The sequence below is a fragment of the Psammomys obesus genome, unplaced genomic scaffold, assembly GCF_907164565.1.
Source record: "Psammomys obesus unplaced genomic scaffold, mPsaObe1.curated_primary_1811, whole genome shotgun sequence".
Lineage (NCBI taxonomy): Eukaryota > Metazoa > Chordata > Mammalia > Rodentia > Muridae > Psammomys > Psammomys obesus.
In genome coordinates this window covers 42,671,293-42,694,906 of record NW_026585644.1, presented here as the reverse complement: position 1 = coordinate 42,694,906, position 23,614 = coordinate 42,671,293, and the positions used below count along the sequence as shown (strand labels likewise).

At 41.8% G+C, this 23,614-nt stretch overlaps 1 protein-coding gene across 1 annotated transcript in view; it reads right to left on the bottom strand.

Annotated features, from left to right (window-relative positions):
• Positions 1 to 23,614, bottom strand: part of Qpct (glutaminyl-peptide cyclotransferase) — a 34,011-nt gene that overhangs the window by 4,605 nt on the left and 5,792 nt on the right. The window contains exons 2-5 of the mRNA XM_055621918.1: positions 18,229 to 18,375; positions 10,351 to 10,629; positions 2,745 to 2,921; positions 902 to 1,001 (exon numbers count right to left, since the gene is read on the bottom strand). Of these exons, the coding sequence (XP_055477893.1) occupies positions 902 to 1,001; positions 2,745 to 2,921; positions 10,351 to 10,629; positions 18,229 to 18,375 (703 nt within the window). The remainder of the gene's footprint in view (positions 1 to 901; positions 1,002 to 2,744; positions 2,922 to 10,350; positions 10,630 to 18,228; positions 18,376 to 23,614) is intronic.

Below are 23,614 nucleotides of genomic sequence, written 5' to 3'. Positions count from 1 at the left end.
TGAGAACCACTGAGCTATGCAACCCATCGCTCTTGTTATCTTGTAACATGTAACTCGTGTTATACATAACCCGTATGTTGTTTGTTACGAGATAAGAGGAGATCATGAGATTATAAAACAGAAAAATAAAGCTCCCTGGGATAGCTGCTTTGTGATTGTTAAATTTCAAGGGTAAAACTGTACCAACTAGTAAACAAGTGTTATGGAATTTTAAGAACACTGAGAAAGCCCCAACTAACACAAAAAATAATATTCCTATTAATAACACTTATATTTCCTTAACAATTTTATGCAATTAAAGATATGGTTAAAAATATAAATCCCACGAAGGAGGACACCACAATGAGTTTCAATCACAATAAGGTACTATTTGTTGAGGTTTACATTTTGAAAAAGGAAATAAGGAAAGCACAGAGCCCTTGGAGAAAAAAGACAAAGAATGAAACAAATCTAAGATGGAAAATTAAATTAAATTCCAGAGTATCTTTTAGCATCATTTCTGAGAAATGATGTTTTGATGTTTGCATTTCAAAATAGAATTCCATCTAGGAAAATAATCTGGGCCTACTGAAGAATTCGGAATAATAAACTAATTGGTAGGGTAAGACAAATGCCAGTGAGGTATGTTAAATATTCAAATAGTGCACTTAAACCATAAATTTTGAAAGTTCCTTTTTTTAAGGTTTATCTGTTTATTTATTATGTATACAATGTTCTGCTTGCCTACCCACCAGAAGAAGGTTAAGAGAACTGGCTGTTCTTGCAAAGGTCCTGAGTTCAATTCCCAGCAATCACATGGTGGCTCATAACCATCTATAAACCATAAATTTTGGATTTTAACGTGTAGTGCTTGTCAGAAGGAAGAAACAACATTTTGCTCTTTAGTAACTGTGGTGCTTACCAATCGCTTGAAGTCTATTAAACCATCTGGTAGTCTTGGGGAAAAAATTGGGAAATGTTGGATTTGCAGCTCCAATTAAATCTAGTAAGACCAATAGATCCTAAGGGGGGAAAAACATTAATTTATCAGAATCACCCAAGTATGTATCAGACTCATCAATAGTGAAAAACAGTCAAAACTAAATACATTTTAATAACTGAGAATCACACGGAGAGCGATATAAAGGAACAAAGTGTTTAGTGACATTATTTGCTAACAATTTTAGAGAACATTTTAGATCTTGCTTATGCAATGTGGATAAATGGAGATGTATTATACACCAAATGAACATAACTAAGGGTGAATTAGAAACAGAGATTTGATGTGTATTTCATGGGTTGAAAGAGTACATTTGCTTTATGTCCACATGGGAGCTCAAACCTGTCTAATGCTCTAAGCCATTGTAATTAGTCATTTTTACCTTTAATCTGTAATGACAGGTGATCATGAGGTTGGAAGCTTGACTCATAAGCATGTAAGAGAAAAATTCCTTTAAGGGAAACTAGAGGCCTCATGATACTGGATCACCATTTCTTTGTGGAGCCGAACAAGGAGCTCACTCCAACAACTCTCTCAAGCCTCCTGGTTATAGTGTTCCACATTAAACCGATGTTCCTTAGCTTATTAGAGCCATAAAACACACGCAAGCTTGAGGGCTCCCTAGGAACCACCACCTAGATTAAGTCCTCCTGACTTAGATAAGTGAAATAATGTGTGGGTAACCACCTAACGTTAAGTGTGACACATACTGAATACATGTTTTCAGATTTCATGATTCCGAAGACAGAGTGTGCGTGAGTGACACTCTACATACACCTGTAAATACGTGATATACGTTTTTACTCATTTGGAAAAACGCTTGTTTGAAACAGGAACACATTCGTGAGATTGGATAAATGAATGGCCCTTTCCATCACTGTGGATCGTTTATCTGGACTGGTAAATAACTACTTCCTGAACCCTTTCGAGTCTCTCAGGCACAACTAAATGAGCCAAATACTGACTACCTGTCTTTGACCCACGGAGAGCTGTTAATGTATCTGAGAAGGTCGTGTTCACATAAGGATTGTCAGGGAAAGCCATAGCTCATTTGATTTATAGGGTGCAGGTCAGCCGCCTGGCAATGGGGTGCGTGGAGGCAGAGTGGGGGGCTTAGAAGGAATGTCAGAGATAAATGGAGAGCAGTGGGAGAAGTCTCAAGGTTCTAAGCTGGGGGAGGTAAGGACAGAGTGAAGATCAGGAGTCCCAGGAGGAGGTTACTGGTAGGACACAAAATGAGGATGAGTGAAGGTTGGATCATGTACCCTCTGTTTAGTAACAGCAAGCTTTTAAGGCACCCTCAAAATGTCTCTGCCCTCACACGGTAAATGCCACATCAACCTACCACATCAAGCTAACCGTCCGCACTCACTATACTGCTTTAAATGCGTGAGAATTTCGTCACTCTGTCCTCTTTGTTCTGTTCCCTGGGGTTCCCAGCTTCCTCCTCCTGAAAACGGCTTTTCTCTCTCCATACTACACAGTATTGCGGGGATGTGTTCTCAGTGAACCATACTGAATCTAATGACCCCCTAATCTGATTTTCACATCATTTTAATTAAGCTCAGCCAAACACAGCGTCTACCATAGACTCATTCTTCTTAGCTCTGGGATTCCTCAAAAATCCAGCGCATGCCAAGGAATGTTCTTCAGTAAACAGTGCTCTGAGGATTCCTGGCACTTGTAGGGCTTAACTTGGTCCTAGAAGCCTTTTCTCTGGAGACAGGGACTGAGCTACAAAGCCAAGGTAATTACTCAGACTAACCATGCCATCCAGTTGGTTGGTGCCTCTAGATCCAGGAGGGTGAGGGCTTGATGCCATCTTCTGGGCTAAGTGCCGGGACCCATAGAGAGAATCTTGAGGAGACCAGTGGAGAAAAGCCTCTTCACCATCAAAGAAAATCAGCCTGAGCGAGAGATCTGGCTTGGGACCAGAGACGTCCTGATAAAAAGAACAATTCAAAAACTAAAACAAAACCAATGGAAACTCCAACTCCAAACAATCACAGACCTCTGGACTATATTAAAAAGCACTTAGGGAGGACATACTGACCTGGGATTGTCTTCAGAGATATCTATAAACGAGATAGAGATATAGATAGATATATTCAAGATGGGTTCATAATGATCATTGGTGGAAAGAAAGAGCAAAAATGCTCCGGTCAGTTAAAAACTCACATTCTTTCCTAGTGACTGGGCAAAAAGATAGACGTCCCCGTGAAGAGAAGATGTCCAAACAAGTGAAGACGTGCTGAAAGTTATTCCACGCTGCTTCCACGCTGAACACCATCATGCCATGCAACCCCACCCCTTCTAAAATGAACTGCCTCACATTTGCTCTTGCTCCCTATGGAGCTGTTAGGCTACAGCATGGCTGTGAGGAACACTGTGGCATGCCCCAGAGCTCCCCCTCAGGGAGCTGCGTTGGCCCAGCTGCAGCCCCTCCTGAGCTGCACCTCCTGGGAGTGTCCTAATACCCTCTCTGCCTATTCAGGCACTGGAGCTTCTCTATAAGGCCACCACCTCCACAGCTCCCCAGATGTTGGCCGAGGCCGCTGTAAAACCTGCACTGCAGCTCTATTGCTCGCTCCTCCTAATCCCATTTCATCCCTCTCCCTGCTGCCAGTGTTGATCCAGGGCCACACCCTACTCACTGACCTGAATGCCCAGCCTGTGAATGTGCATCCTGGGAACCCAACCTAAAACAGCTGGGTACCTTCTTCTCATCTTACTGAAGTCTGAAATTTGCTATTGAATCTGAGTTCAAGACCCTGCCCTAGGAACAAAGTAGAGACACAAACAGAACAATTACAGGGTTTCTCTTAAGAGAGTCTACAGAGATAGGAGAAATAAAAACAAACACATAAGCATTATATGTAATATGCCAAGGGGCTTAAGGGTACAACATGCACCCACTGAAGATTGGGAGGGAATGAGAGATGAGGTCCTTGGGACATCAAGCAAGGCTTTCTGAGAAAGACACTATTTGAGCAAACTAAAAAGGTTTACACTTTTGGCCTGGCTATGACTCTCCTGTACAGATTAATCCTTTCGGTGCTCAAATCCCCAAGTCCTTCATCCTCACCAGAATCCCCAAGGTCACTTAATCTCACCTCTTCATAGTTACACTCTATAATGACCCTAATTGCTCCATGTTTGGCCAAATTCCTGGCAATTATTCCTACCCTTTCCTTACATAACATCAGTCCCTTTGCTTATCTCTTCATGATAATACCATGGAGTACCATTCTCCACCTGCTCTGGGTCTATTTGCAAGATGCTGAACCTGGTTAGAAAAAATAAACAACCATGCTGTTTGCTAGCTTAAAATCCAGGACCACAAAGTTTGATTCATGTTAACTGGAAGTCATACTGTGTTTTCCGGTTTCATTAACGCTCACACAGAGTATCTCACAATCTCCCTTTCCTTGCTCCCAAGCCATGGCCTTGGTTTCTTCATGCCAGTCTCATTAGATGCCAATCTCTCCACAGATGCAGCAAACACCATTTCTCCTGCATCAGGTTTTCTGTCTCTGCTGGATATCTCTATGGGCTGGCTACCTCTACTCTTTCTTCTTATTCATAGACAAGCTCACTGGAAGAGTTCTAAATTTGCATTTTACCTGAGTCTTATTCTTGGGTTCCATTTTTTTTAAATCTGAGTGTTGAACTGAGGGCCCCAAGCATGTAAGGCAAGTGTTCTACTAAATGAATCACATCCCCCAGGCTTTCTAACGAGTTCTGTTCTAAGTCTGCCCCTTCAGGCTTCATCTTCAGGCCACCATCTACTGAAACTGATCTTGTCAAGAACACCTGTGACTTATACATTGCTAAAGCCAAAGGACAACTCTCAGTCTTCAGCATCCTTGACTTAGTGATGGCAAACAGCATAACTGATGCTCCATCCTGGGTGTAATTCCTCCATTTGCCTCCTAAGAGACCACATTCTTCCTCCCTCACCTAACAGATGGAATTTGGCACCTATGTGGGGAGAGCACCATCTAATGAGACAGGCAAGAAGAAATCAAGCTCATTACTTGGGAGTGAGGATGGGCAAAGTAAGGAACTGCAGGTCAGAGAAAGGAAGAGTGTGAAATACTCAGTGTAAGAGTGGATGAAGAAGAAAATACAGATTCCTTCATGTCTCTTCCCTGTTAATGTCAAAGAGACTTGCTCCCTGGTTCTCTTCTCATCTCTGCTGGTTTCTATACCTTGGATACCTATTATGAATAGTGTGTGTAAGAAAGTGTGTGTGTGTGTGTGGGTGGGTGTGTGTGTGTGTGTGTGTGTGAAAGTGTGTGTGTGAGTATGTGAGTGTGTGTGTGTGTGATCTCATTCCTGATCTCCAGACCAACATATCAGTTGGCAAATTATTATCTCCACACAAATGCTTAATAGGCATATATGTGCACATACATGCCTATTAAAAGAGACACCTTTAAAAGAGTGTCTATTTTAAAAAGTTTTTAAAAGAGACACCTCAGACATAATTGGCCCAAAAGCCATTGGGAGTCTCTTTCCTGTTTCTACACAAAGACAGACTGTCTCTCTGTGTCTCTGTCTCTGTCTCTCTGTCTCTCTGTCTCTCTCTCTCTCTCCTGGCCTCTGCAAAACTATTCCCCACTATTTCTAATCCCCATCTTTTCTATTTTTTTCATTTGCTTCATTTTCTCTCAGCTTAATACATCCCCATAGTTATGTTGTCAAAAATCTTGGATATTTTTTAACCTTCTGGTCAGGTTGGCTTTCTTTGTCTGGATGCACCCTTCCCAGAGCCTTCACCCCTTTTCCAGACTGTGCTGGCTACTCCCTTGCCCTCCTGCTCACATGTTATCTCTGATCACCTTTCACCTCCACTCTGTGGCCTCTCACTTCTTCTCTAGGAACTAGAACTCCAAGACTTCATCCCCTATGGTTTCCTGATTGTTTTTTTCCTCTTAATATTGCTGGAGCAAGTTTAGACAACACTTCTAAAATGAAGCGGTGCATGAGAGTGTAGATTACTGATAGTTCACACTTGTAAAAAGTCTTTATTCTGTGGTTTCACGTGGCAAAGAATTTTTATTTAAAATACTTAAGGCACAACCCTATTGCATTTTTTTTTTAGCTCCCAAGATTTCTATTGAGAAGGCCAGTGTCATTTTTATTCTTACTACTTTTCATATCATCTGGAATGATCCCCCAAACAACTCATTATCATTTTATTTTGCTTTTTTTCTAGAACTGGTATTCCATCTACTTCAGTATCCTAAGTGTTTAGTGTCTTTCTTGAAAATAGTATTTTTAATTTCAAATTTCTAAGAGCTCTTTGCTGTGAGGTGATTATTCTGTTATTGAATACTCTGCTTTGTTTCATGATTATAAATTCTCTTATCTCTAAGAAATTTTAAATAGTGTCAAGCTATCTTGTGCCCCCTTACACTATTCTATTTCCTCCAACTTCATGTTTCAATTTCCATAATTAGTTTTTCTTGCTTTCTTCCACATTTGAAACTCTTCTCCAATATCTGACCACACCTGGTGTTCATTTGTACTGAAGAACAAGGTACTAAAATGTTCGCTGGACACACAAATTGGCTGGCTCTACTTCAGTCACTCCAGAGCAATCTGGTCTCTATTTAATGGTCTCGTTTAAGATTGCCAAATGTCTCCCTTGGCATCCTTTTCTGTGGCATCTGCATTCTCTGGAGACAGTTACTCTAGTCCTCTGTCTGCTGCTAGCTTTCTGGTGCTAGAAATAGAAGAAAGCCTGAAGACCTCAGTGTTCAACATGATATTCACCTAATCTCCTTGCTCTCTCTAGGGCTCCTCATCACCGCCCTTCTTTATAGCTTGTCCTCCCAAGTCCAAAATACCCTTGGCTTAATGTCCTTAGAAAGTTTCTTAGAGCCAGTGGAACCCTCGCTTCCCTGCCTGGCATGGATTCACAATCAACACATCCATCTGTTCCCTACACTCTGCACCACCTCCCTGCCTCGAGTCCTCCTTCCTAGGAATGCCATACCTCCCTCAAACTACCTATCTTTTAAGGGTTTGTCAGGAGACTATCTGGCACCTTCTGGAAGTTTTCCATTTCACCAAGGAAAGAGCCTTCTCTCTGCTCAGCTGTGGCACCTGCCTCTGTCTCCATGTTGTTTGCCAACTAATACATGTTCTCTAGTTTCTTCAAGACAGAGTTTCCCTGGTTGCTTTAGAGTGATGCCAGATAAAAGAGAAAATAAGGGTTTGACAGTTTGCTTCTTTGTAGATTTTGTTTTGTTTTATTTTATTTTGTTTGTTTGTAGCCCTGGCTGGCCTGGAACTCTGATATAAACTAGATTCACCTTGAATGCCTCCCAGATACTGGGATTTAAAATGTGATTCCCCCACACCCAGTGAAAGAAAAGATTTTATTACCTGAAAAGGTAAAGAACTTTATATGCTAAGCATTTTGATTAGCGTTGCTTTTTAATTACACCACAAGAAAGACAGCTCATTATACTTTGAATCCCCAATTACTTCTGATAGTATTAAACATAAGATATATCCCTGCAACATAAATTCTCTTGAAGGTTTAATAAGCATTTCATAGTCAAATAGATTTTCTCATCAGAAAATATACAAGATGTCTTCTTCATGCTCTAAACTTCCAGTTATAAACAAAAGAGAGCCTTTTATACTCCAAACAAAACAGCATAACCATGGAACAGGATGTCAGAAGCAGACTGCTTGGTACCTGAAACATTCTGGCCATGCCCAGGACAGAGATCTTCTGTCTGTGTCCAAGGCAGAGGCAGTAAGAGGTAGTTTTTATTTCCTCCAGGCTTAAAGGCACGTGGGTCTCACTGGAATGTCAACAGCCAGGTGACATTAAAAGGGAATTTCACTTTCATCTTATTCTTTCAACATTAGGTCACTTGGAGTGGACTCTTGTGGCTACTGATCCGAAGTCCCATGAGGCAAGCTACTCTTTTTGTTTCTTTTTAGAACTGGCAGGAAAATAATCATGGTCCTCAACTTCTACTGATTCAGGATTATACCTGGACACTAAGAGGATCTTTGTGGCCTGATGTTTTGGTATTTTTCTTTTCAGTAATAGGGTTGAAGTCAAGGCCTCCTGCATGTTAGGTAAGTGTTCTAGCCCTGTTTTACAGCCCCAGTCCTATATTACATTTTTATTTTAAGACAGTGTCTAAAAGAGTTGCTAAACTTGGCCTTTCCCTCTCTGTAGTCTAATCAGACTTTGAAATTGCAATCCTTCTTTACCCCTCTGAGTAGCTGGGGTTACAGGTGAGTGCTATCGAGTTGGCTTTGAAGGTTTGGGTGGTAATATTCTAAAGGCTCAGCTATCGTGAGATCCAAAGCATCAAATTTCGGTGGTGTTTTCTCATCTATGGCTCTGTGCATTAGCTAAGACTTCAGTAGTGAAATATAATAAGTACCCCCAAATCAGCAACATGAAACAATTATACATGTTTCTGGGTACATGACATCAGTGGGCCATCCAAGGATCAAGAGTTGAGTTTAGCTAAGAGCAGCTCTGCTTTTCCCTGTTTCCAGTGAGGCTGGCTCTGGTCTGCATGTCTCTTATCCTCCATCTGGGACTGGCAGGCCCTTCCCATGCTGATGGCAGAGACATGGATGGCAAGTACATACCCATCTCATGGCATATCCCTACCATGTGAATTTCCAAGACAAGTAGTCAAGGGACTGGAAATGTAACTGGATACACTGGGAGGACACAGCAAAGTTACAAGGTACAGGATGTCAATGCATGATTGACTGGTGCTCTGTTACTGGAGATGGATGAGAAGGACTGCAGAGAGTTGGAACAATAATCCAGTCCACTATCCATTTGTGCCAAGCAAAAATACACCTTTAAGTCTCACTTCATTCATTCCATGTCTTTTTGTTACTAAAAAAAACTAAATTGCACTGATAGGGGATGTCCTCCTCTCTTTCTATCTGACCCTAGCCTATCAGGTCTCATCAGGACTGGCTGCACTGTCTTCCTCTGTGGCCTGGTAAGGCTGCTTCCTCAGGGGAAGGTGATCAAAGAACCAGACCCTGAGTTCATGTCAGAAACAGCCCCTGGTCCCCTTACTAGGGAACCCACTTGGAGATTGAACTGTCATGGGCTACATCTGTGCAGGGGTTCTGGGTTATCTCCATACATGGTCCTTGGTTGGAGAATCAGTCTCAGAAAAGACCTCTGTGCCCAATTTTTTTGGTTCTGTTGGTCTCCTTGTGGAACTCCTGTCTCCTCTGGGAAGAGAAGAAGGAGGGAGGAAGGGATTGGGAGAGGATGAGGGAGGGGGCTACAGCTGGGATACAAAGTGAATAAAATGTAATAAAATAAATAAATAAATAGAATTTTTAAAAAATAAATCGTATGTCTGCTTACAAATTCCCTCGGGAATCGTTACCAGTTCAAAGCAGGCCAGGGCCTGGGACAAAGGCATTATAGAAGGCTCAGAAAAAAAAAATGTGAAAAGGATATTAAGAGGGTATAAACAATCCTTGCTTTATCCAAGTTCAGCATATTGAGCAAAACTAGAACCAAATCTATCTCTTACTTCCATTACAAGATAAGCCTTTTATTTCTTTACTCTCATTGTATCAAAAGCTACACCCCAGGGTAGTTGGGAAGCATTTGTTGCTTGTGAACAGGGTTTTTCTATTCGCTTTGTCATATTTACTTGGTTATGAGCAGTATCAGAATAAAAACACTTTCATCTAATTTAGCACTTTCCCCAAAAACGCCCTCAAGAACACAGATACTGAAATCAAACCTGAGAGTCCCAGAAGCACTCTGAGCCACAGGCATAACAAAAGCACTGCCATGCTGTGCAAAACTAAGCCCTAATTTGCAGATACAACAATACCACATTTCTGTCATTTGCTTTTTATCTCGGTCTGAGTTACCCACTCACTGGAGAAGCCCTCCCATAGTCCTCCCCTAACTCCAGAGCCGCTCTCTCCCCCGGCAGAAGGTTGTGATGTTTCACGGCTGTGTAAACAACAAGAAGTAAGCACAGCTCACTATAAAACATAGTCCACACACATAAGCCAGCCCCGGCTTTCCTCTTACTTCAATATTTGAGAAGGAACATTGTGCTCAATACAATAATTATTCAAGTCTGAGAAATCAATCAACGAACACACTACCATCTATCTGTCAATGATTGCTCATGGCAGGCATTTCCAATCATGTAATCCCCCAAATCATACTCCTTCAATCCCAAACTTTTTTTAACAAATTAATTTAAAATGGACCCCAAGGGTTTGATTTCCAAATGACCTTCCCACTCCAAGGATTTTAGAATTCGTGGAGTTGTAACTGATTTTTTTTTTTTTTTAATCCTAGGAGTCAACAAACAGAAAGCAGATACCTTCAAGGAGTGGAGTCTCTTGTCTAAGGCACGAGCAAGCTCCAACATCATTGCACACGGCACGGCTGAGTCAGTGGCTCCCACAAACACTCTGCTGTCCCATCGAGGGAAATATTTGGAGTCATAGTGGCAGGCGAGGACCAAGTGTCTTTTTGCTTCTGGGTTAAGAGTGCTGATGATATTGGAGAAGGACCGGTGGCCATAGGGTGTGTTACTCAGGAAGGTGTCGACCTCCACGACCCACTCAGCCTGAAGTCTCTGAATTCGCTGCATGATGTGCTGATCAAAACAAATGGTTTTCATTGGTTAGCTGTGTCTCTAAAACTGTATGAGGTGCCTTCTTCCGTTGTTGTTGAAAACAGTCTCCCTCTGTAGCCCAGGCTGGACTGAAAAATGAGGATATGGTCAGGCCATAGGTTATGTTGAATTTATGGTAATCCTCCTCATCATCATTGCAAGCACTGGGATTAACGTCACCCATGCTTTGCATGCTAACTGATAGTGATAGCATTACTGATAGTTGTTATTTCAGTTAATAGCAACTTCTCATTGAAAGAAGGGGCAAATCTCTCTCACTCCTAACCTTTTGCCTACTTATCCATCCTGAACAGTTGCTAATATTTGCCAACACTAGCAATGTTTTTTTTTTTTATTACACAAACCTTACCAGCATAAAAGCACATATATGTGGGAGAGGGGTGTGCTTTACTTATTATTTTCCCTTTGCTTTGTCCACTTAGCAATCAGTTGGGGATACATCTACAAATAAGGGGACAAATCCAGCTCACCCCTGCGCTCATCTTTTGTCTCCTCCCTGTGTGAAGAACAACCTCTTTTACACACTTTATAACATTATATGAATGGTAGCTGCCTGTCTCTAAGATTTTTTTTTAAACTATGATTCTCTGTCTGCTCAACAGAGGCCTTACTTTGAAACCTCCATGCCCAACCACAGAGATCCGAGATAAGAGTCTGTCAAGAAAGATGCCATCTCCATCTCTCCGTGGCCCAAGCGCGGTATCTGAACTCAGAGGGACTAGTTTCCATCTCCAGATCCCTTCCTCTGGGCTAAACATCGTGCTCACTCCCTGCTTCCCAAGGAGCCACAGCAGATGGGTGTCTGAAGGTGGAATTAGCGAGAGTCATTACATGAGGGCGTTCTCAATTGAGTGCCCCAGCTCAGCACTCCTAAAGACGACGATTGACATTTGTAGGAAGCTGAGGGGGTCTGTTTGAGAGAGTACGCATTTCAAATCGGTAAGCTTCCACTCTACGCTCTCAGAGAGTTACAAAGGGCAGCTGTGGGGGCATGGGTGCAGGTGCTGGATTCACGAGATGTGCTCCAAGCTGTGCAAACGCTCCAGGTGTAGTGAACACCGGTGGAAGACACTCGTACTCGCACGCCGAGGCTTAGAGAGTTCCCATCGCTTCTTTAGGCCTGTAGATTTCAGGACGGCTAGCCTATATTATACGGCTAATACCCACTTACAAATGAGCATATACAATGCCTGTCTTTCTGTTTCTGGGTTACCTCATTCCTAAACACTAGGGAGAACTCTAGGGAGGATGCTTAAATCTCATTCAGAATGGCAAACAGGATAGACACCAGAAGCGGTGGAAAAGAGGAAACAGGATTGGGGCCCACTATAGTAGGTCCTTTGAAAGGCTCCACCCAACAGGGGATCGAAGCAGATTCTGAGACTCACAGGCAAACTTTGGGCAGAGTGCAGGGAGTGTGGGGATTGAAGGACACGGAGGGGACAGGAGCCCCCACAAGGAGATCAACAAAGCTAAAAATCTGAGCCCAGGGGGTTCTGCAGAGACTGATGCACCAACCAAAGACCATGCATGGAGACGACCTAGACCCCCTGCTCAGATGTAGCCAATTGACAGCTCAGTCTACATTTGGGTTCCCTAGTAAGGGCTCAGGAGCTATCTCTGAAATGAACTCTGTTGTCTGCTCTTTGATCACTTGCCCCTGGTGATGCAGCCTTGCCAGGCCACAGAGGAAGAGGATCCAGGCAGTTCTGATGAGGCTTGATGAACTATGGGCAGATGGCAGAAGAGGAGAGCTCCCCCCTTTCAGTGGACTAGGGGAAGGGGATGGGGGGGGAGAGGGAAGGAGGGTAGGGCTGGGAGGAGTTGAGGGAGAGGGCTTCAATCAGCATATATAATGAATAAATTGTGGAAAAAATTAAAATTAAAACAAGAAAGTTCCCATAGAAAATTATGGGTAGGAATGAGGTCAGGCCATACCTATAGTAAGCATCAATAAGCAACTCTAACCCAACCTTTCTTTCTGACCTGTAGCCCAGAGGAATCTCTCAGCACCACCTCATGGCCTCTTTGGGCCTTCTGTGCAGCACAGTGACAGAGGCAGGAAGCAGGAAGCAGAGGAAGGACCACCATGCCAGGGACTGAAAATGTCTTCCTTAAAAACCTAAAATTTAGGACATGAGACAAATGAACTCACTGATGTTTTGTTTTGCTCTTTTCCTGTCCTAATTTTTTTCTTGGACTTTTTTTTTCACTGTGTTTCTTTATTCCCCTTCAGTATTGTTTTCATCTTTGTAAGGTGCCTCATTAAAAAACATTTTTAAACCTCAAACCACAAATTAGCCATTATAATAACTGACAGTTCATCCAACAATTAACATCTAGAAAGGAGGAACCTTGATATAATGAACAAATAACTCACAGTACCTGGAAACAAATGTGAGGGGTTTTTTTTTGTTTGTTTTTTGTTTTTCCTCCCAAAGAAAGAGGATTTTCTATTCTGGCCAAGTCTTGTGTGGGCTACAGCCTAATGATGTAACACGACACACACACAAAGAGGGGCTTTGGACAAACTACAGCAGGAGGCTTCCAAAGAGGCAGGAACTTAGACACAGGGGTAGAGGCTCTGTGACGCACCATCGATCCTGAAAAAGCCAAACAAACAAACCCCTTTGGTTTTTGCACTCAGTGGACTTTAACCGAAACAGCACATGGCATCCCTTACCTTCCTTTTCGGCTAATACTCTACGTGCTGTCTCTCTCCGTTCATTAAAAGACACGTTTAAAGCCTTTTCACAGCCAGCTTTCATATCGCTTTTATTTTGATAGTCCCTACAATTCCTATACCATGTTGTGTTCACAGTGGTACATCATAAGGAATAGGAGTTGATTGTAATATTAAGTGTGGGCTAATGTAATATATAAATATATATTAATGTATATTACATACCACATAAAAATCACGTGAGGTAGAACAGCAGTTGTTTCACTAGGAAAATAAATCACTGTGCATCTAAGATGAGATTTTTTCTGAAGAAGATAAAAGTGAGTTATCCCTAGACTCTGTTTAACTCCAGAACATCTGGTGTCCAGATGACAAACCATTGCATAAAATGGCTTCTCAACGCTGACAGTAGCCTGAGAAACGAATTGGGATTTTAAAGACTCTGTCAGAGGTTATCTGTCATGACCATTCAGAAGCCTCAACCAGAACCCCTTCTCAGCTCAGTCCCCCCCCCACCATTGGCTTCTAACATCTATAGGAATACTACTCTCCATGAAAAAAATCAACAAGAGCCCCGAAGAGCTGCCCCTGAAGTAAACTTTTTGTATGCAAAATAAATATTTTTATTTATCTTAGTAACTAGGATGGAATTAGGACACCAATACTTGTGGTGTTTTCAGCTTTCAGATTTCTTTAGTCTCCAAGTCTCTGAAGGAGATTCCCTAAACCACTGCTTTTATCACAATATTCCTGAAGTCTAAACATCATTTCATGCTTGACTCAGAAGGATCAAAGACTGGGCCCTCCAGAAATGATGGGGGGGTGGTGGCTGGAGAGACTGTTACTTGGCATTCTGATTCTGGGTGAAGCAACAGAGGAAGTTATTATAGGCTAACATTAATGAATGGTCCTAGGTCTAGTGTAATTAAACTTGAATTCTCATTCTGAGTATCTGAGAAACTGTGACGCCATCAGTAGACCAGGATTGTTCTGAGGCAGGAGATTCTCCAGCACTTTGCACTAAGTCTGCAAAGGCGCTGTTGTCAGGGTTCTGACCCTGCCACGGTGGACTTCCGGTTAACTGTTTTCTAAGGTATTCCCAACACAAGGCTCTGGGGCCCTGAGCTGAAAATACTCCACACAGGGCCCTGCATTGATGTGCACCGCCAATATACATACCTGTCACTGAAGTTCAGTTTTGACTTTCCACACTCACCGGGCATCTAGTTTGTCTCTTATAAAATGATCTTAAGCTGGGTGGTGGTTTCTCACACCCTTGATCCCAGCACTCTGGAGAAAGAGGCAGGTGGGCCTCTTTGAGTTAAAGGCCAGCCTGGTCTACAGAGCAAGTTCCAGGACACCTAAGGCTATACAAAACAAACAAAACACAACAAAACAAAACTCTCTCAAAAAAAAAAAAACAAGAAAGAAAGAAAGAAAGAAAGAAAGGAAGAAAGAAAGAAAGAAAGAAAGAAAGAAAGGAAGAAAGAAAGAAAGAAAGAAAGAAGGAAGGAAGGAAAGAAAGAAGAAAGAGAGGAGGGAAGGGAGGACAGGAAGGGAAAAGGATCTTGATTGTCCCTCATGAGAATATGCTACCCTTGTAACTTAATTTATATTCTATGTCTACACTAGACACCTCTGAAATGCCTCAACTTAATGCCTTCAATTTATTTGTTTTATAAACAAGTTATATCTTTAAATTCAAAAATTGCAAAAATTCAATAGTCAGTTTAGGGCTCATTGATCAAAGATCATAAATGCAAGTTTTAACATGTGACTCTCTGGACCTAGACCCCTGCTCTGATGTAGCCATGGCAGCTCAGTCTCCATGTGGGTTCCCTAGTAGGGGGAGCAGGAACTGTCTCAGACATGAACTCAGTGGCTGGCTTTTTAATCATCTCCCCCTGAGGGGGGAACAGCCTTGCCAGGCCACAAAGGAGGACAATGCAGCCAGTCCTGATGAGACCTGATAGGCTAGGGTCAGATAGAAGGGGACTATCAGTGAACTAGGAGAGGGTCATAAGAGGAGCTGAGGGAGGGAGGGAGGGTTAGATCAGGAGGAGATGAGGGAGGGGGCTACAGCCTGGATACAAAGTGAATAAATTAATAATAATAATAATAATAAAGAAAAAATTTAAAGCTGCAACTCTCCAAAATATGTTATATCCAAAAGAACTCTTAGTGAGGTGCATCTTTGCTGTGACACCAAGAGTTAAAACACAAACTGACTCTGTATCAAGGCCTCAGAACTCTGAGGGCAGAGAATCCTCTTCAGTCATGACCCTGTACCTTTCCCACTACAGAAGAAGAGCTGACCTAGTTCCCAAGAGGCTTAAGGGGAACAATGTTTGCTATCAGGGTTGCTTAAATTTAGTTCTGAATTAAAGGCTCTGATCCTGCTCAATTTAAGACCCTTACCATAGCCCCCTCATAATAATTGGCTCTTTTTCATTCTTAAATGAAAAAGCCTTTTGTCTTCCACAACATAGGGGAGGTCATTAAAAATTAATGATAGCAATTTTCTTATGAAAAAAATAAAACTGAATCTCTTAGGTAAAATTTCTTTCTTATGATTTTTTCATTGAGTATCTGGAAACATCATGTATCCTGACTGCACTCACCTCCCAGTCTTCCCGTGCCCATCCCCCTCCCCAGTGACCCTTCCCAACAAAAGGCAAAAAGCAAGTCCATTTTGTGGTCAAATTCCTAGTGGTCAACCACTCAAGGGAGGATGAGTCTTCTTCTGCCTGTATCCCCAGCAGAAGCTGTCAAGTGAGGAGAGTCGACAGTGGCTGGGGAGGGGCAGGGATAGCTCTTCTATGGGGGCGGGGTTAAGTAAAATTTCTGATGTGATCATCCTGTTATCATCTACTGCTTCATTAGTCAGACCACATACAGGCTTTTCTGCCTGATGCCCAACACATTTTAAAATATCATCAATAAATTTTCTATTTGCTTCTACCCCCTCAAGATAGTTGTAGACTTAGTTAGACATTTATTTTTGAATTTTTAATTTTTATCTTGCTTATGCATACGCTTGTGTATGGGTATGTGCATGCGAGGTCAGACACATTGGGTTTCCCTAGAGCTGAAGTTGTAAGCAGTGTGAACCAACCGTACTCTGGTCTTCTGCAAGAACAGTATGCTCTCTTAACTGCTGAGCCACCTCTCCAGCCCCTGAATATAAATCTTTTAAATCATAACAATACCTATGTAGACTATTTGTGCTACACATTCCGTAGAAGACAAAGTTTCAATGGTGTTCACTGTCTTTGTGGTCTTCTAGAATCCAAAAACAAGGAACCTGGACCACAAGGGTACATATGGGTATCTGAGTGTAGATGGCCTTCTCAGCCAATAGAGTGAGAAAATGGGAAAAGTAAGATCCAGAGATTATCATAGACTTAGATTGTTTTTTGATGAGGAGCTGAGGATCTTTTAAAAAAATTCTTAGGACATGACATGAGACCTTGAAAAGACTGTGAGATATCCAGTGTGCCATGAGAAGACACAGAGCTATGCTACTGAGATTCATTTATCATTGATCTAATTTCTCCCCAACCTCCAGTGACAGAAAATCAAGCAGATCTGAGTTCAAACTGATAAAACACACATAACAGAGAATAAATTAATTCAGATGCTGAACCTCCGATATTTTATAATAAGTACATTGGGATAGGAATGTAGCATTGTTGTGAAAACTAAATGAGCTATTAAGTGCTCTTCGAAAGTTGGCCATCATCAACCCAAACATGGTGGTTCGGGTCTCATCCAAGAAGCTATTCAAATGGGAACCAGGAGGCTAAAAAGCCACCAAACACATCTTTTAAGGCTATGTTGGTGGGTGAGCAGAAGTTACACAGTAGAAAAAGAAGAGCTGCAAGCTAGGTAGATGAAACCCTGCAGGTCTCTCAAGGCACAGCAGTAGTTGCCAAGGTTTTTTGTTTGTATGTTTGTTTGTCTTGGTGTTTTGTTTTGTTTTTGTATAAGAAGTTGAATGAGTAGAATATTTAATAAGAGGCTTTGAAAGGCCAGTCCCATTCTTTCCCAAGCTGTCCCCTGAATGAGATTAGTGCAAAAAACAGGCATTGAGAGGTAAAATTTCATGTTGCTCAGACAGATTGTCACTGCAAAGAGAAGTCCAAGGTGTAGCCCAGTGTATAGCTTATTCTACCCTCTACAGCAGAGTCATCCAAAACAACACCTATAAAATCAATGAACCCAGAAATCAGTTTTGTGAGTCACCATGAGCGCTTTCTTCAATTCACAAATTAGGATTTGCAATATCCAACCAAATTACAGGTAATGACAATAAGTAGTTTCAAAAAAAAAAAAAAAAAACTTTTGCTACAGCTAAGTAAACATGCTTGTCTGTAAAACACACAATATGTTTTCACTGTTTGTCAAAGTAAACATCTGAGAAGCTCAACTGTAGACGGAAGCTAACCATTGGCCTCAGCCAAGAAGACAAATTCCTTCAAGAGGGCTGGCAGCTCAGAGACTCATTCTTGCCCTGGACTAAGCTAAGCAAACGCAGTCAAAAGTTGGAGTTTGGATTCTAGGGTCCACAAAAGTTGGTTAGTAGGGTAGGAGTGTGCTATTGAAGTGACCAAGAGTGGAAGGCTTAGTATTCTGTATTGTTGCTGCTGCAGCCAAGACAGTGATTTCACACATAAACTGATTTTTCACTAAATGTGCTTCATTCAATTCAAAATAGACGTTTGCTCTTGGGTGTGTGACTTTCTTGGTTACCTCTACCAGTGACTAATGAGATGATGTATCCGGATATTTCACAACTCAGAACTTTAGCCATCATCTTACCCTTCGTGGGAAAGGAAAGACTTTAAAGCCTTTAGATGTGTGTGCTGTGTTCTCACCTGACGAGCAGAATAGCTTCCAGGTGATCCTGGATATCGTTCTATCAGCAGCGGTTTCAAGTCGTTTTGCCACATCTCAGAAATACTGGTGCCTTCTGCAACTTGCCGAAGAGATGAAGAATTCAAATGTGCTGGTTGGTGGTGGTTCTGTGGTTAAATAAAAGTGCTTAGTTCTGATTGCATGCATTTAAGACTCAACATGGTACATTTTATGACTAGTGGCCTTAAAACCTCAAAATAGGGAAGGAACTCCACAAGGAGACCAACAGAGCCAACAAATTAGGGTCCATGGGGACCTACAGAGACTGATACACCAACCAAGAACCATGCATGAAGAGGACCTAACCCCCCTGTTCGGATACAACTAATAGGCAGCTCAGTCTTCATGAAGGTTTCCTAGTAAGGGGAGCAGGAGCCGTTTCTGACATGGACTCTGTTGCCTGCTCTTTGATCACTTCCCACTAGTGAGGGACCATTGCCAGGACACAGGAAGAAGGTGCAGACAGTCCTGATGAGACTTGATAGGCTGGTGTCAGATAGTAGGGGAGGAGGGCTCCCCTTTCTGAGAAATAGGGGAATGGTGAGGAAGAGGAAGGATGAGATGGGGAGGAAACAAGGGAGGGGACTACAGTAGGTGTGTAAAGTGAGTAAATTATAAAAAAATAAACTTAAATTAAAAAAAGAAACTGTGGCACATTTACAGATTAAAAAAAACTCAAAATAAAGGAATAAGGTTTATGTTATATGAGTTAAAGGACTCAGCTGTAAAATTGGCCCCTTGAATCTTCCAGATTTTGGCAGCTTGTTTTAAAAACAAAATTGACAGTATGCTTTCACTGTAAGTTACACTTACAACCTGTGTGACTTAAAATGATTTCTCTGGATAATTGACTTGTAAAAGTAAGGTTTAAAAATTACAAGATGTGCTAGAGAAATGGCTCAGTGGATAAGCCTTTGCCAATGAGCCTGGTAAGCTGACTTCTGTCCCTGGGACCCACATGGTAGAGAGAGAGAACTGGCTCCTGCAAGTTGTCTTCTGACCTCCATACATACACCATCATATACACATATACACACATATATTTGTAATTAAAAAAAATAATAGCAACTATACACACTTAGAAGGCAAGAAGCATGAAGACCACAAGTTTAAGGCCAGCCTGGACTAGGCAGAGAAACCTTTTGTCAAAACAACAAAAAACAACAATTAGGAGACTATTATCTGAAGAAACCTTAATACTTAAAGAGCTGAAGACAGCAAAGAAACACACTGTTGGTATGGCTGTTTGTTGAAAGGCGGTGAGGTACTTCAGAACTGCCATTCAGAGAAGCCAGAGGCAAGACTTCCGGCTTCCATTTACAGACTCCGTGACATCAGCCAGTTCTCTTAATTTCTCATTGCCCAGAAAAACAAAACAAAAACAAAAACAAAAACAAAACAAAACAAAACAAAAACCCAACTAGTTAAACAGATAAGTTCTAGATCTACACTTTCCAACAGAAGAGGCCACTAGCCAACCTGTGAATAATAACACTTAAAATGTAGCTGGAAAATTAAGGTGTGCTTTAAGTGCGATGTACACCAGGTTTGGAAATTTGGATTGTTTAATTTTTGCTTTTGCTTTTGTTTTTGTTGTTGACACAGTGGTTGACTGTGTATCCTTAGCTGACCTGGAATTTGTTATGTAGACTAGGCTGTTCTCCAGTTACAAAAACTCTGCCACCACACCTGGCAAACATACCACTTTTAAAGGTATTTTTATAGAAAGAAAAGAAAGAAATTCTGTCATTCATATTTTTCCAGGTGTGTACTGAAACAATTTTTAAATTTTATAAATGAAATAATTATTAAAATTAATTTTACCTTTTACCTTTTAATATAGTTACTAGAACATTTTAAATTCTATTCCTTGGGGCTGGAGAGAAAGTTCAGTGGTTAAGAACACTGGCTGTTCTTAAACACGACTTGGTTTAATTCCCAGCGCCTACATGATGGCTCATAACTATCTAAGCCTTAGTCCTAGGGGAATCCAATGCCCTCTTCTGGTTTCTGTGGGCATCAGGCATTCACATGGTATACAAACATATACGCAGGCAAAAACACACACGTACATTGTGCTAGCTAATTTTATGTCAACTTGACACAAGCTAGAGTCATCTAAGAGGAAGAAAGCACAACTGAGAAAATCCTTCCATAAGCCTGGGCTGTAGGCAAGCCTACAGAGCATTTTCTTAATTAGTGATTGATGGAGGACAGCCCAGTCCATTGTGGGTGGTACCACCCTCTGGCTGGTGGTCCTGGGTTCTACAAAAAAGCAGGCTGAGCAAGCCATGAGGAGCAAGGCAGTAAACAGCACCGAGGCCTCTGCATCGGCTCCTGCCTCCAGGTTCCTGCTGTGCTTGAGTTCCCTGCCCTGACTTCCATCAGAGATGGACCTGAAAGCATACACTGAAATAAACCCTTTCCTCCCTCCCAAGTTGCTTTTGTCATAGTGTTTCATCACAGCAACAATAACCATAATTAGGACATACATAAAATAAAAACAAGTTGTGTGTGATTGTGTGTGTGTGTGTGTGTATGTGTTGAGTGACATAGTATATGCACAAAGGTCAGAAGACAACCTTTCCACTTTGTTGAAGACAGGGTCTTTGCTGTTTTGCCCACTACATACACCAGGCTCACTGGCCTGTCCCGGTCTCTCCTTGTTCCACGGGAACATTAGGATTACAGACCCTCATCTACAGCTACTCATCTAGCTCTTTCCTGGATTCTGGGGGTTCAAACTCTCATCCTCATGCTTGCACACCACGCACTTTCACACACCAAGCCTTCCTGGCCCTCAATTTCTATCAGCATGAACTCAGGGGATCAGTGACATTCCTCTCAAACTGACTTTGACAACTGTGTAACTGGCTAAATAGGAACCCTTTTAAATGATTGACTAAATCGTCTTATATTCTAGTAAGGTTTAATACAGTTATATATTGGAGGAAACTTAAAAGGCTAACTAGACTTAATGTCCAAATGTATATCCTGAATATGACTTTGTACTTATTGTGCTTTTCTCACTGCACCCAAAGTGATGAATCAGCCACTCATTACAAGCTTATCAGACACTCAGAGAGAATGTGGCACTCCTCGTCAAATGGAAGCACACGGTTGATCAAGGGACCTTTCCCCTAGTGAGAAGGATGTGAGTGACATATGGACATTGAGTTGTTTGAAATGCAAAGCAGAAATTGAGAGCTCTGCCCATCCTACAGTTTCCTCCAAGATTGCTGTTGACTGGGTATGTTGAAATGATCCTGCTGGTAATTCACTTCCATGTGAACCACCCATGCAGCTAGTGAGACAGTGTAGAAAGAGACTACTGCTGCCTTGTTGCTGCTATCCCTGGATGCTTTGAGATGGCCCAGTGTTACTCTGTAATGTTTATCGTGCAAAAAGCACAGGCTGTTTGATCAGATACATTCTTTCAACCCAGCACCCAACGCTAGCTGTAACTCTGGCTGGGTTACTTAACCTTATTAAGGTTCTATTTCTTTGTCTGGAAAATGGAGGTAACAATACCCACATCCAAAGGGACTTAGAACTAAATGAGTTACTATATTATATAATTGTATATATATATATATATATATATATATATATATATACAATATTATATTATATATATTGTTTAGTAAATATTCAATGTGCTGGCTTTCTCTGTCATACAGTAAAGAAGTATAGAATATTAGACTCAGATAAGCCTCCTAGAGATAATCTAGTCCAACCTCCTAAGATACACCAATGGAAAATGAGATTTGTAGAGCCAGCTGTATGGAGAGCTATAGGTAAATCCATAAAAAGAATTCTGGTGGGTGGGTTTCCAGCCCAGTGCTCATTCTTCGGCCTCATCTGAAAACAACTGAATGTGAAGTAGGAGCCAAAGAAAACGGGGGGAGAAGGGGAGACCTCCACAGTTGTTCCTTCCGGACAAAAACCTATGTATCTATCTCTTCCACTGTCTTGAAGCCCTGTGGCGTGCTGCTGGCTCCCACCCATCATGCTTTGGTCACCCTAGCATCCAGATACTTTGAGGTTCTTCCCCTTAGGATCATGGCATCCCAGCAATGCAATCTGCCCTTCAAACCCCTCTTCCTCTTCACCTTTAAAACTCCTGTCTTCTTCATGCTTCATCCTGAAGGCCATTCTCAGGTACTGTGTCTAATGTCTGTGTTTCATATAAGTCATGAGCTCCAGGAGGGCTAGAACTCTTCCCATTTGCCTGTCTGTCTCCAGAGTCACAAAGGCATGGTTCATATCGAGCACCCAGTAACTGTTGGGTAGTTTCAAGTAATGGGCAGATAAACTAAGTATTTTTTCTTAAACTTGGCTATAAATGTGTTTACATAGTAGAAAAGTAAAAGTCGCATCTCTGTCTTCATAAACAGTAAAAGTAGATGAATGCATAAACAGGTACAAAAGCCAGAAGAGACATGTAACTGCCTGTTGAAAGGGAACAAGACGTATCTTGGTTCCAAGTGGCTACCTGTTGCAAGAGGACAAGATATGTCCTTGTTCCATGTTTGTGAACTTTGTTCTTCTTTAAATTTCTGCTCGATGCTTCTGACAATTCATAGCTCTTTGGCCCAGGGCAGTAACAGTGACAAATAAGAACTTCTGTGTCGAAGCCTGTTTCAGGGCCCAGCAAGATGTCTCAGTGGATAAAGGTGTTCGCTGAGAAGCTTGGTGACCTGAGACCAATCCCCAGATTGTATGAGAGAGCTGAGTCCAGCAAGCTGTCCTTTGACACCCATCCCTGCCACACATACTACATAAATAAATGCATAAATATTCTTATTTGCACAGCTATTTTTATCAGTGTCTCCTTTTCTATTATTTGTCCTTTGCTCCAACCCACAGCCAACCTAATCACTGGGGACAGAGTTCTTCACTTCGTGTTCACAGGGAGAAGAAATCAAAGTCGTGTTTAAATACATGCAGTCTAGAAGCTGAAAAAAAAAAAAAAAGAATCTCAAAAGACTTAAAAAAAACAAGTATAAAATAAATAGCGATTCAGCAGCTCTGTATTGGTTCCTTTTCATATTACTGTGGTACAGCACCATACAAAAACAAGTTAAGAGAGAAAAGGTTTGGCTTGCTCAGTTTTGAAGGTCCTTGATGTAAAATCATGGCACAGGCTCAGGAGACAGCTGGTTAAGTTACAAACACAGTCAGGAGCAGGGGGAGATGAATGTTGCTACTTTGTTGTTTTGATCCTTTAGTCCAGTCTAGGACTCTAGCCTGAGGACTGGTGCCACCTGCATTTTGGATGTGTGTTCTCACCTCTTTAACCCAGTCTAGAAATTCCCCTACAGACATGCCTAGAGGTTTGTCTCC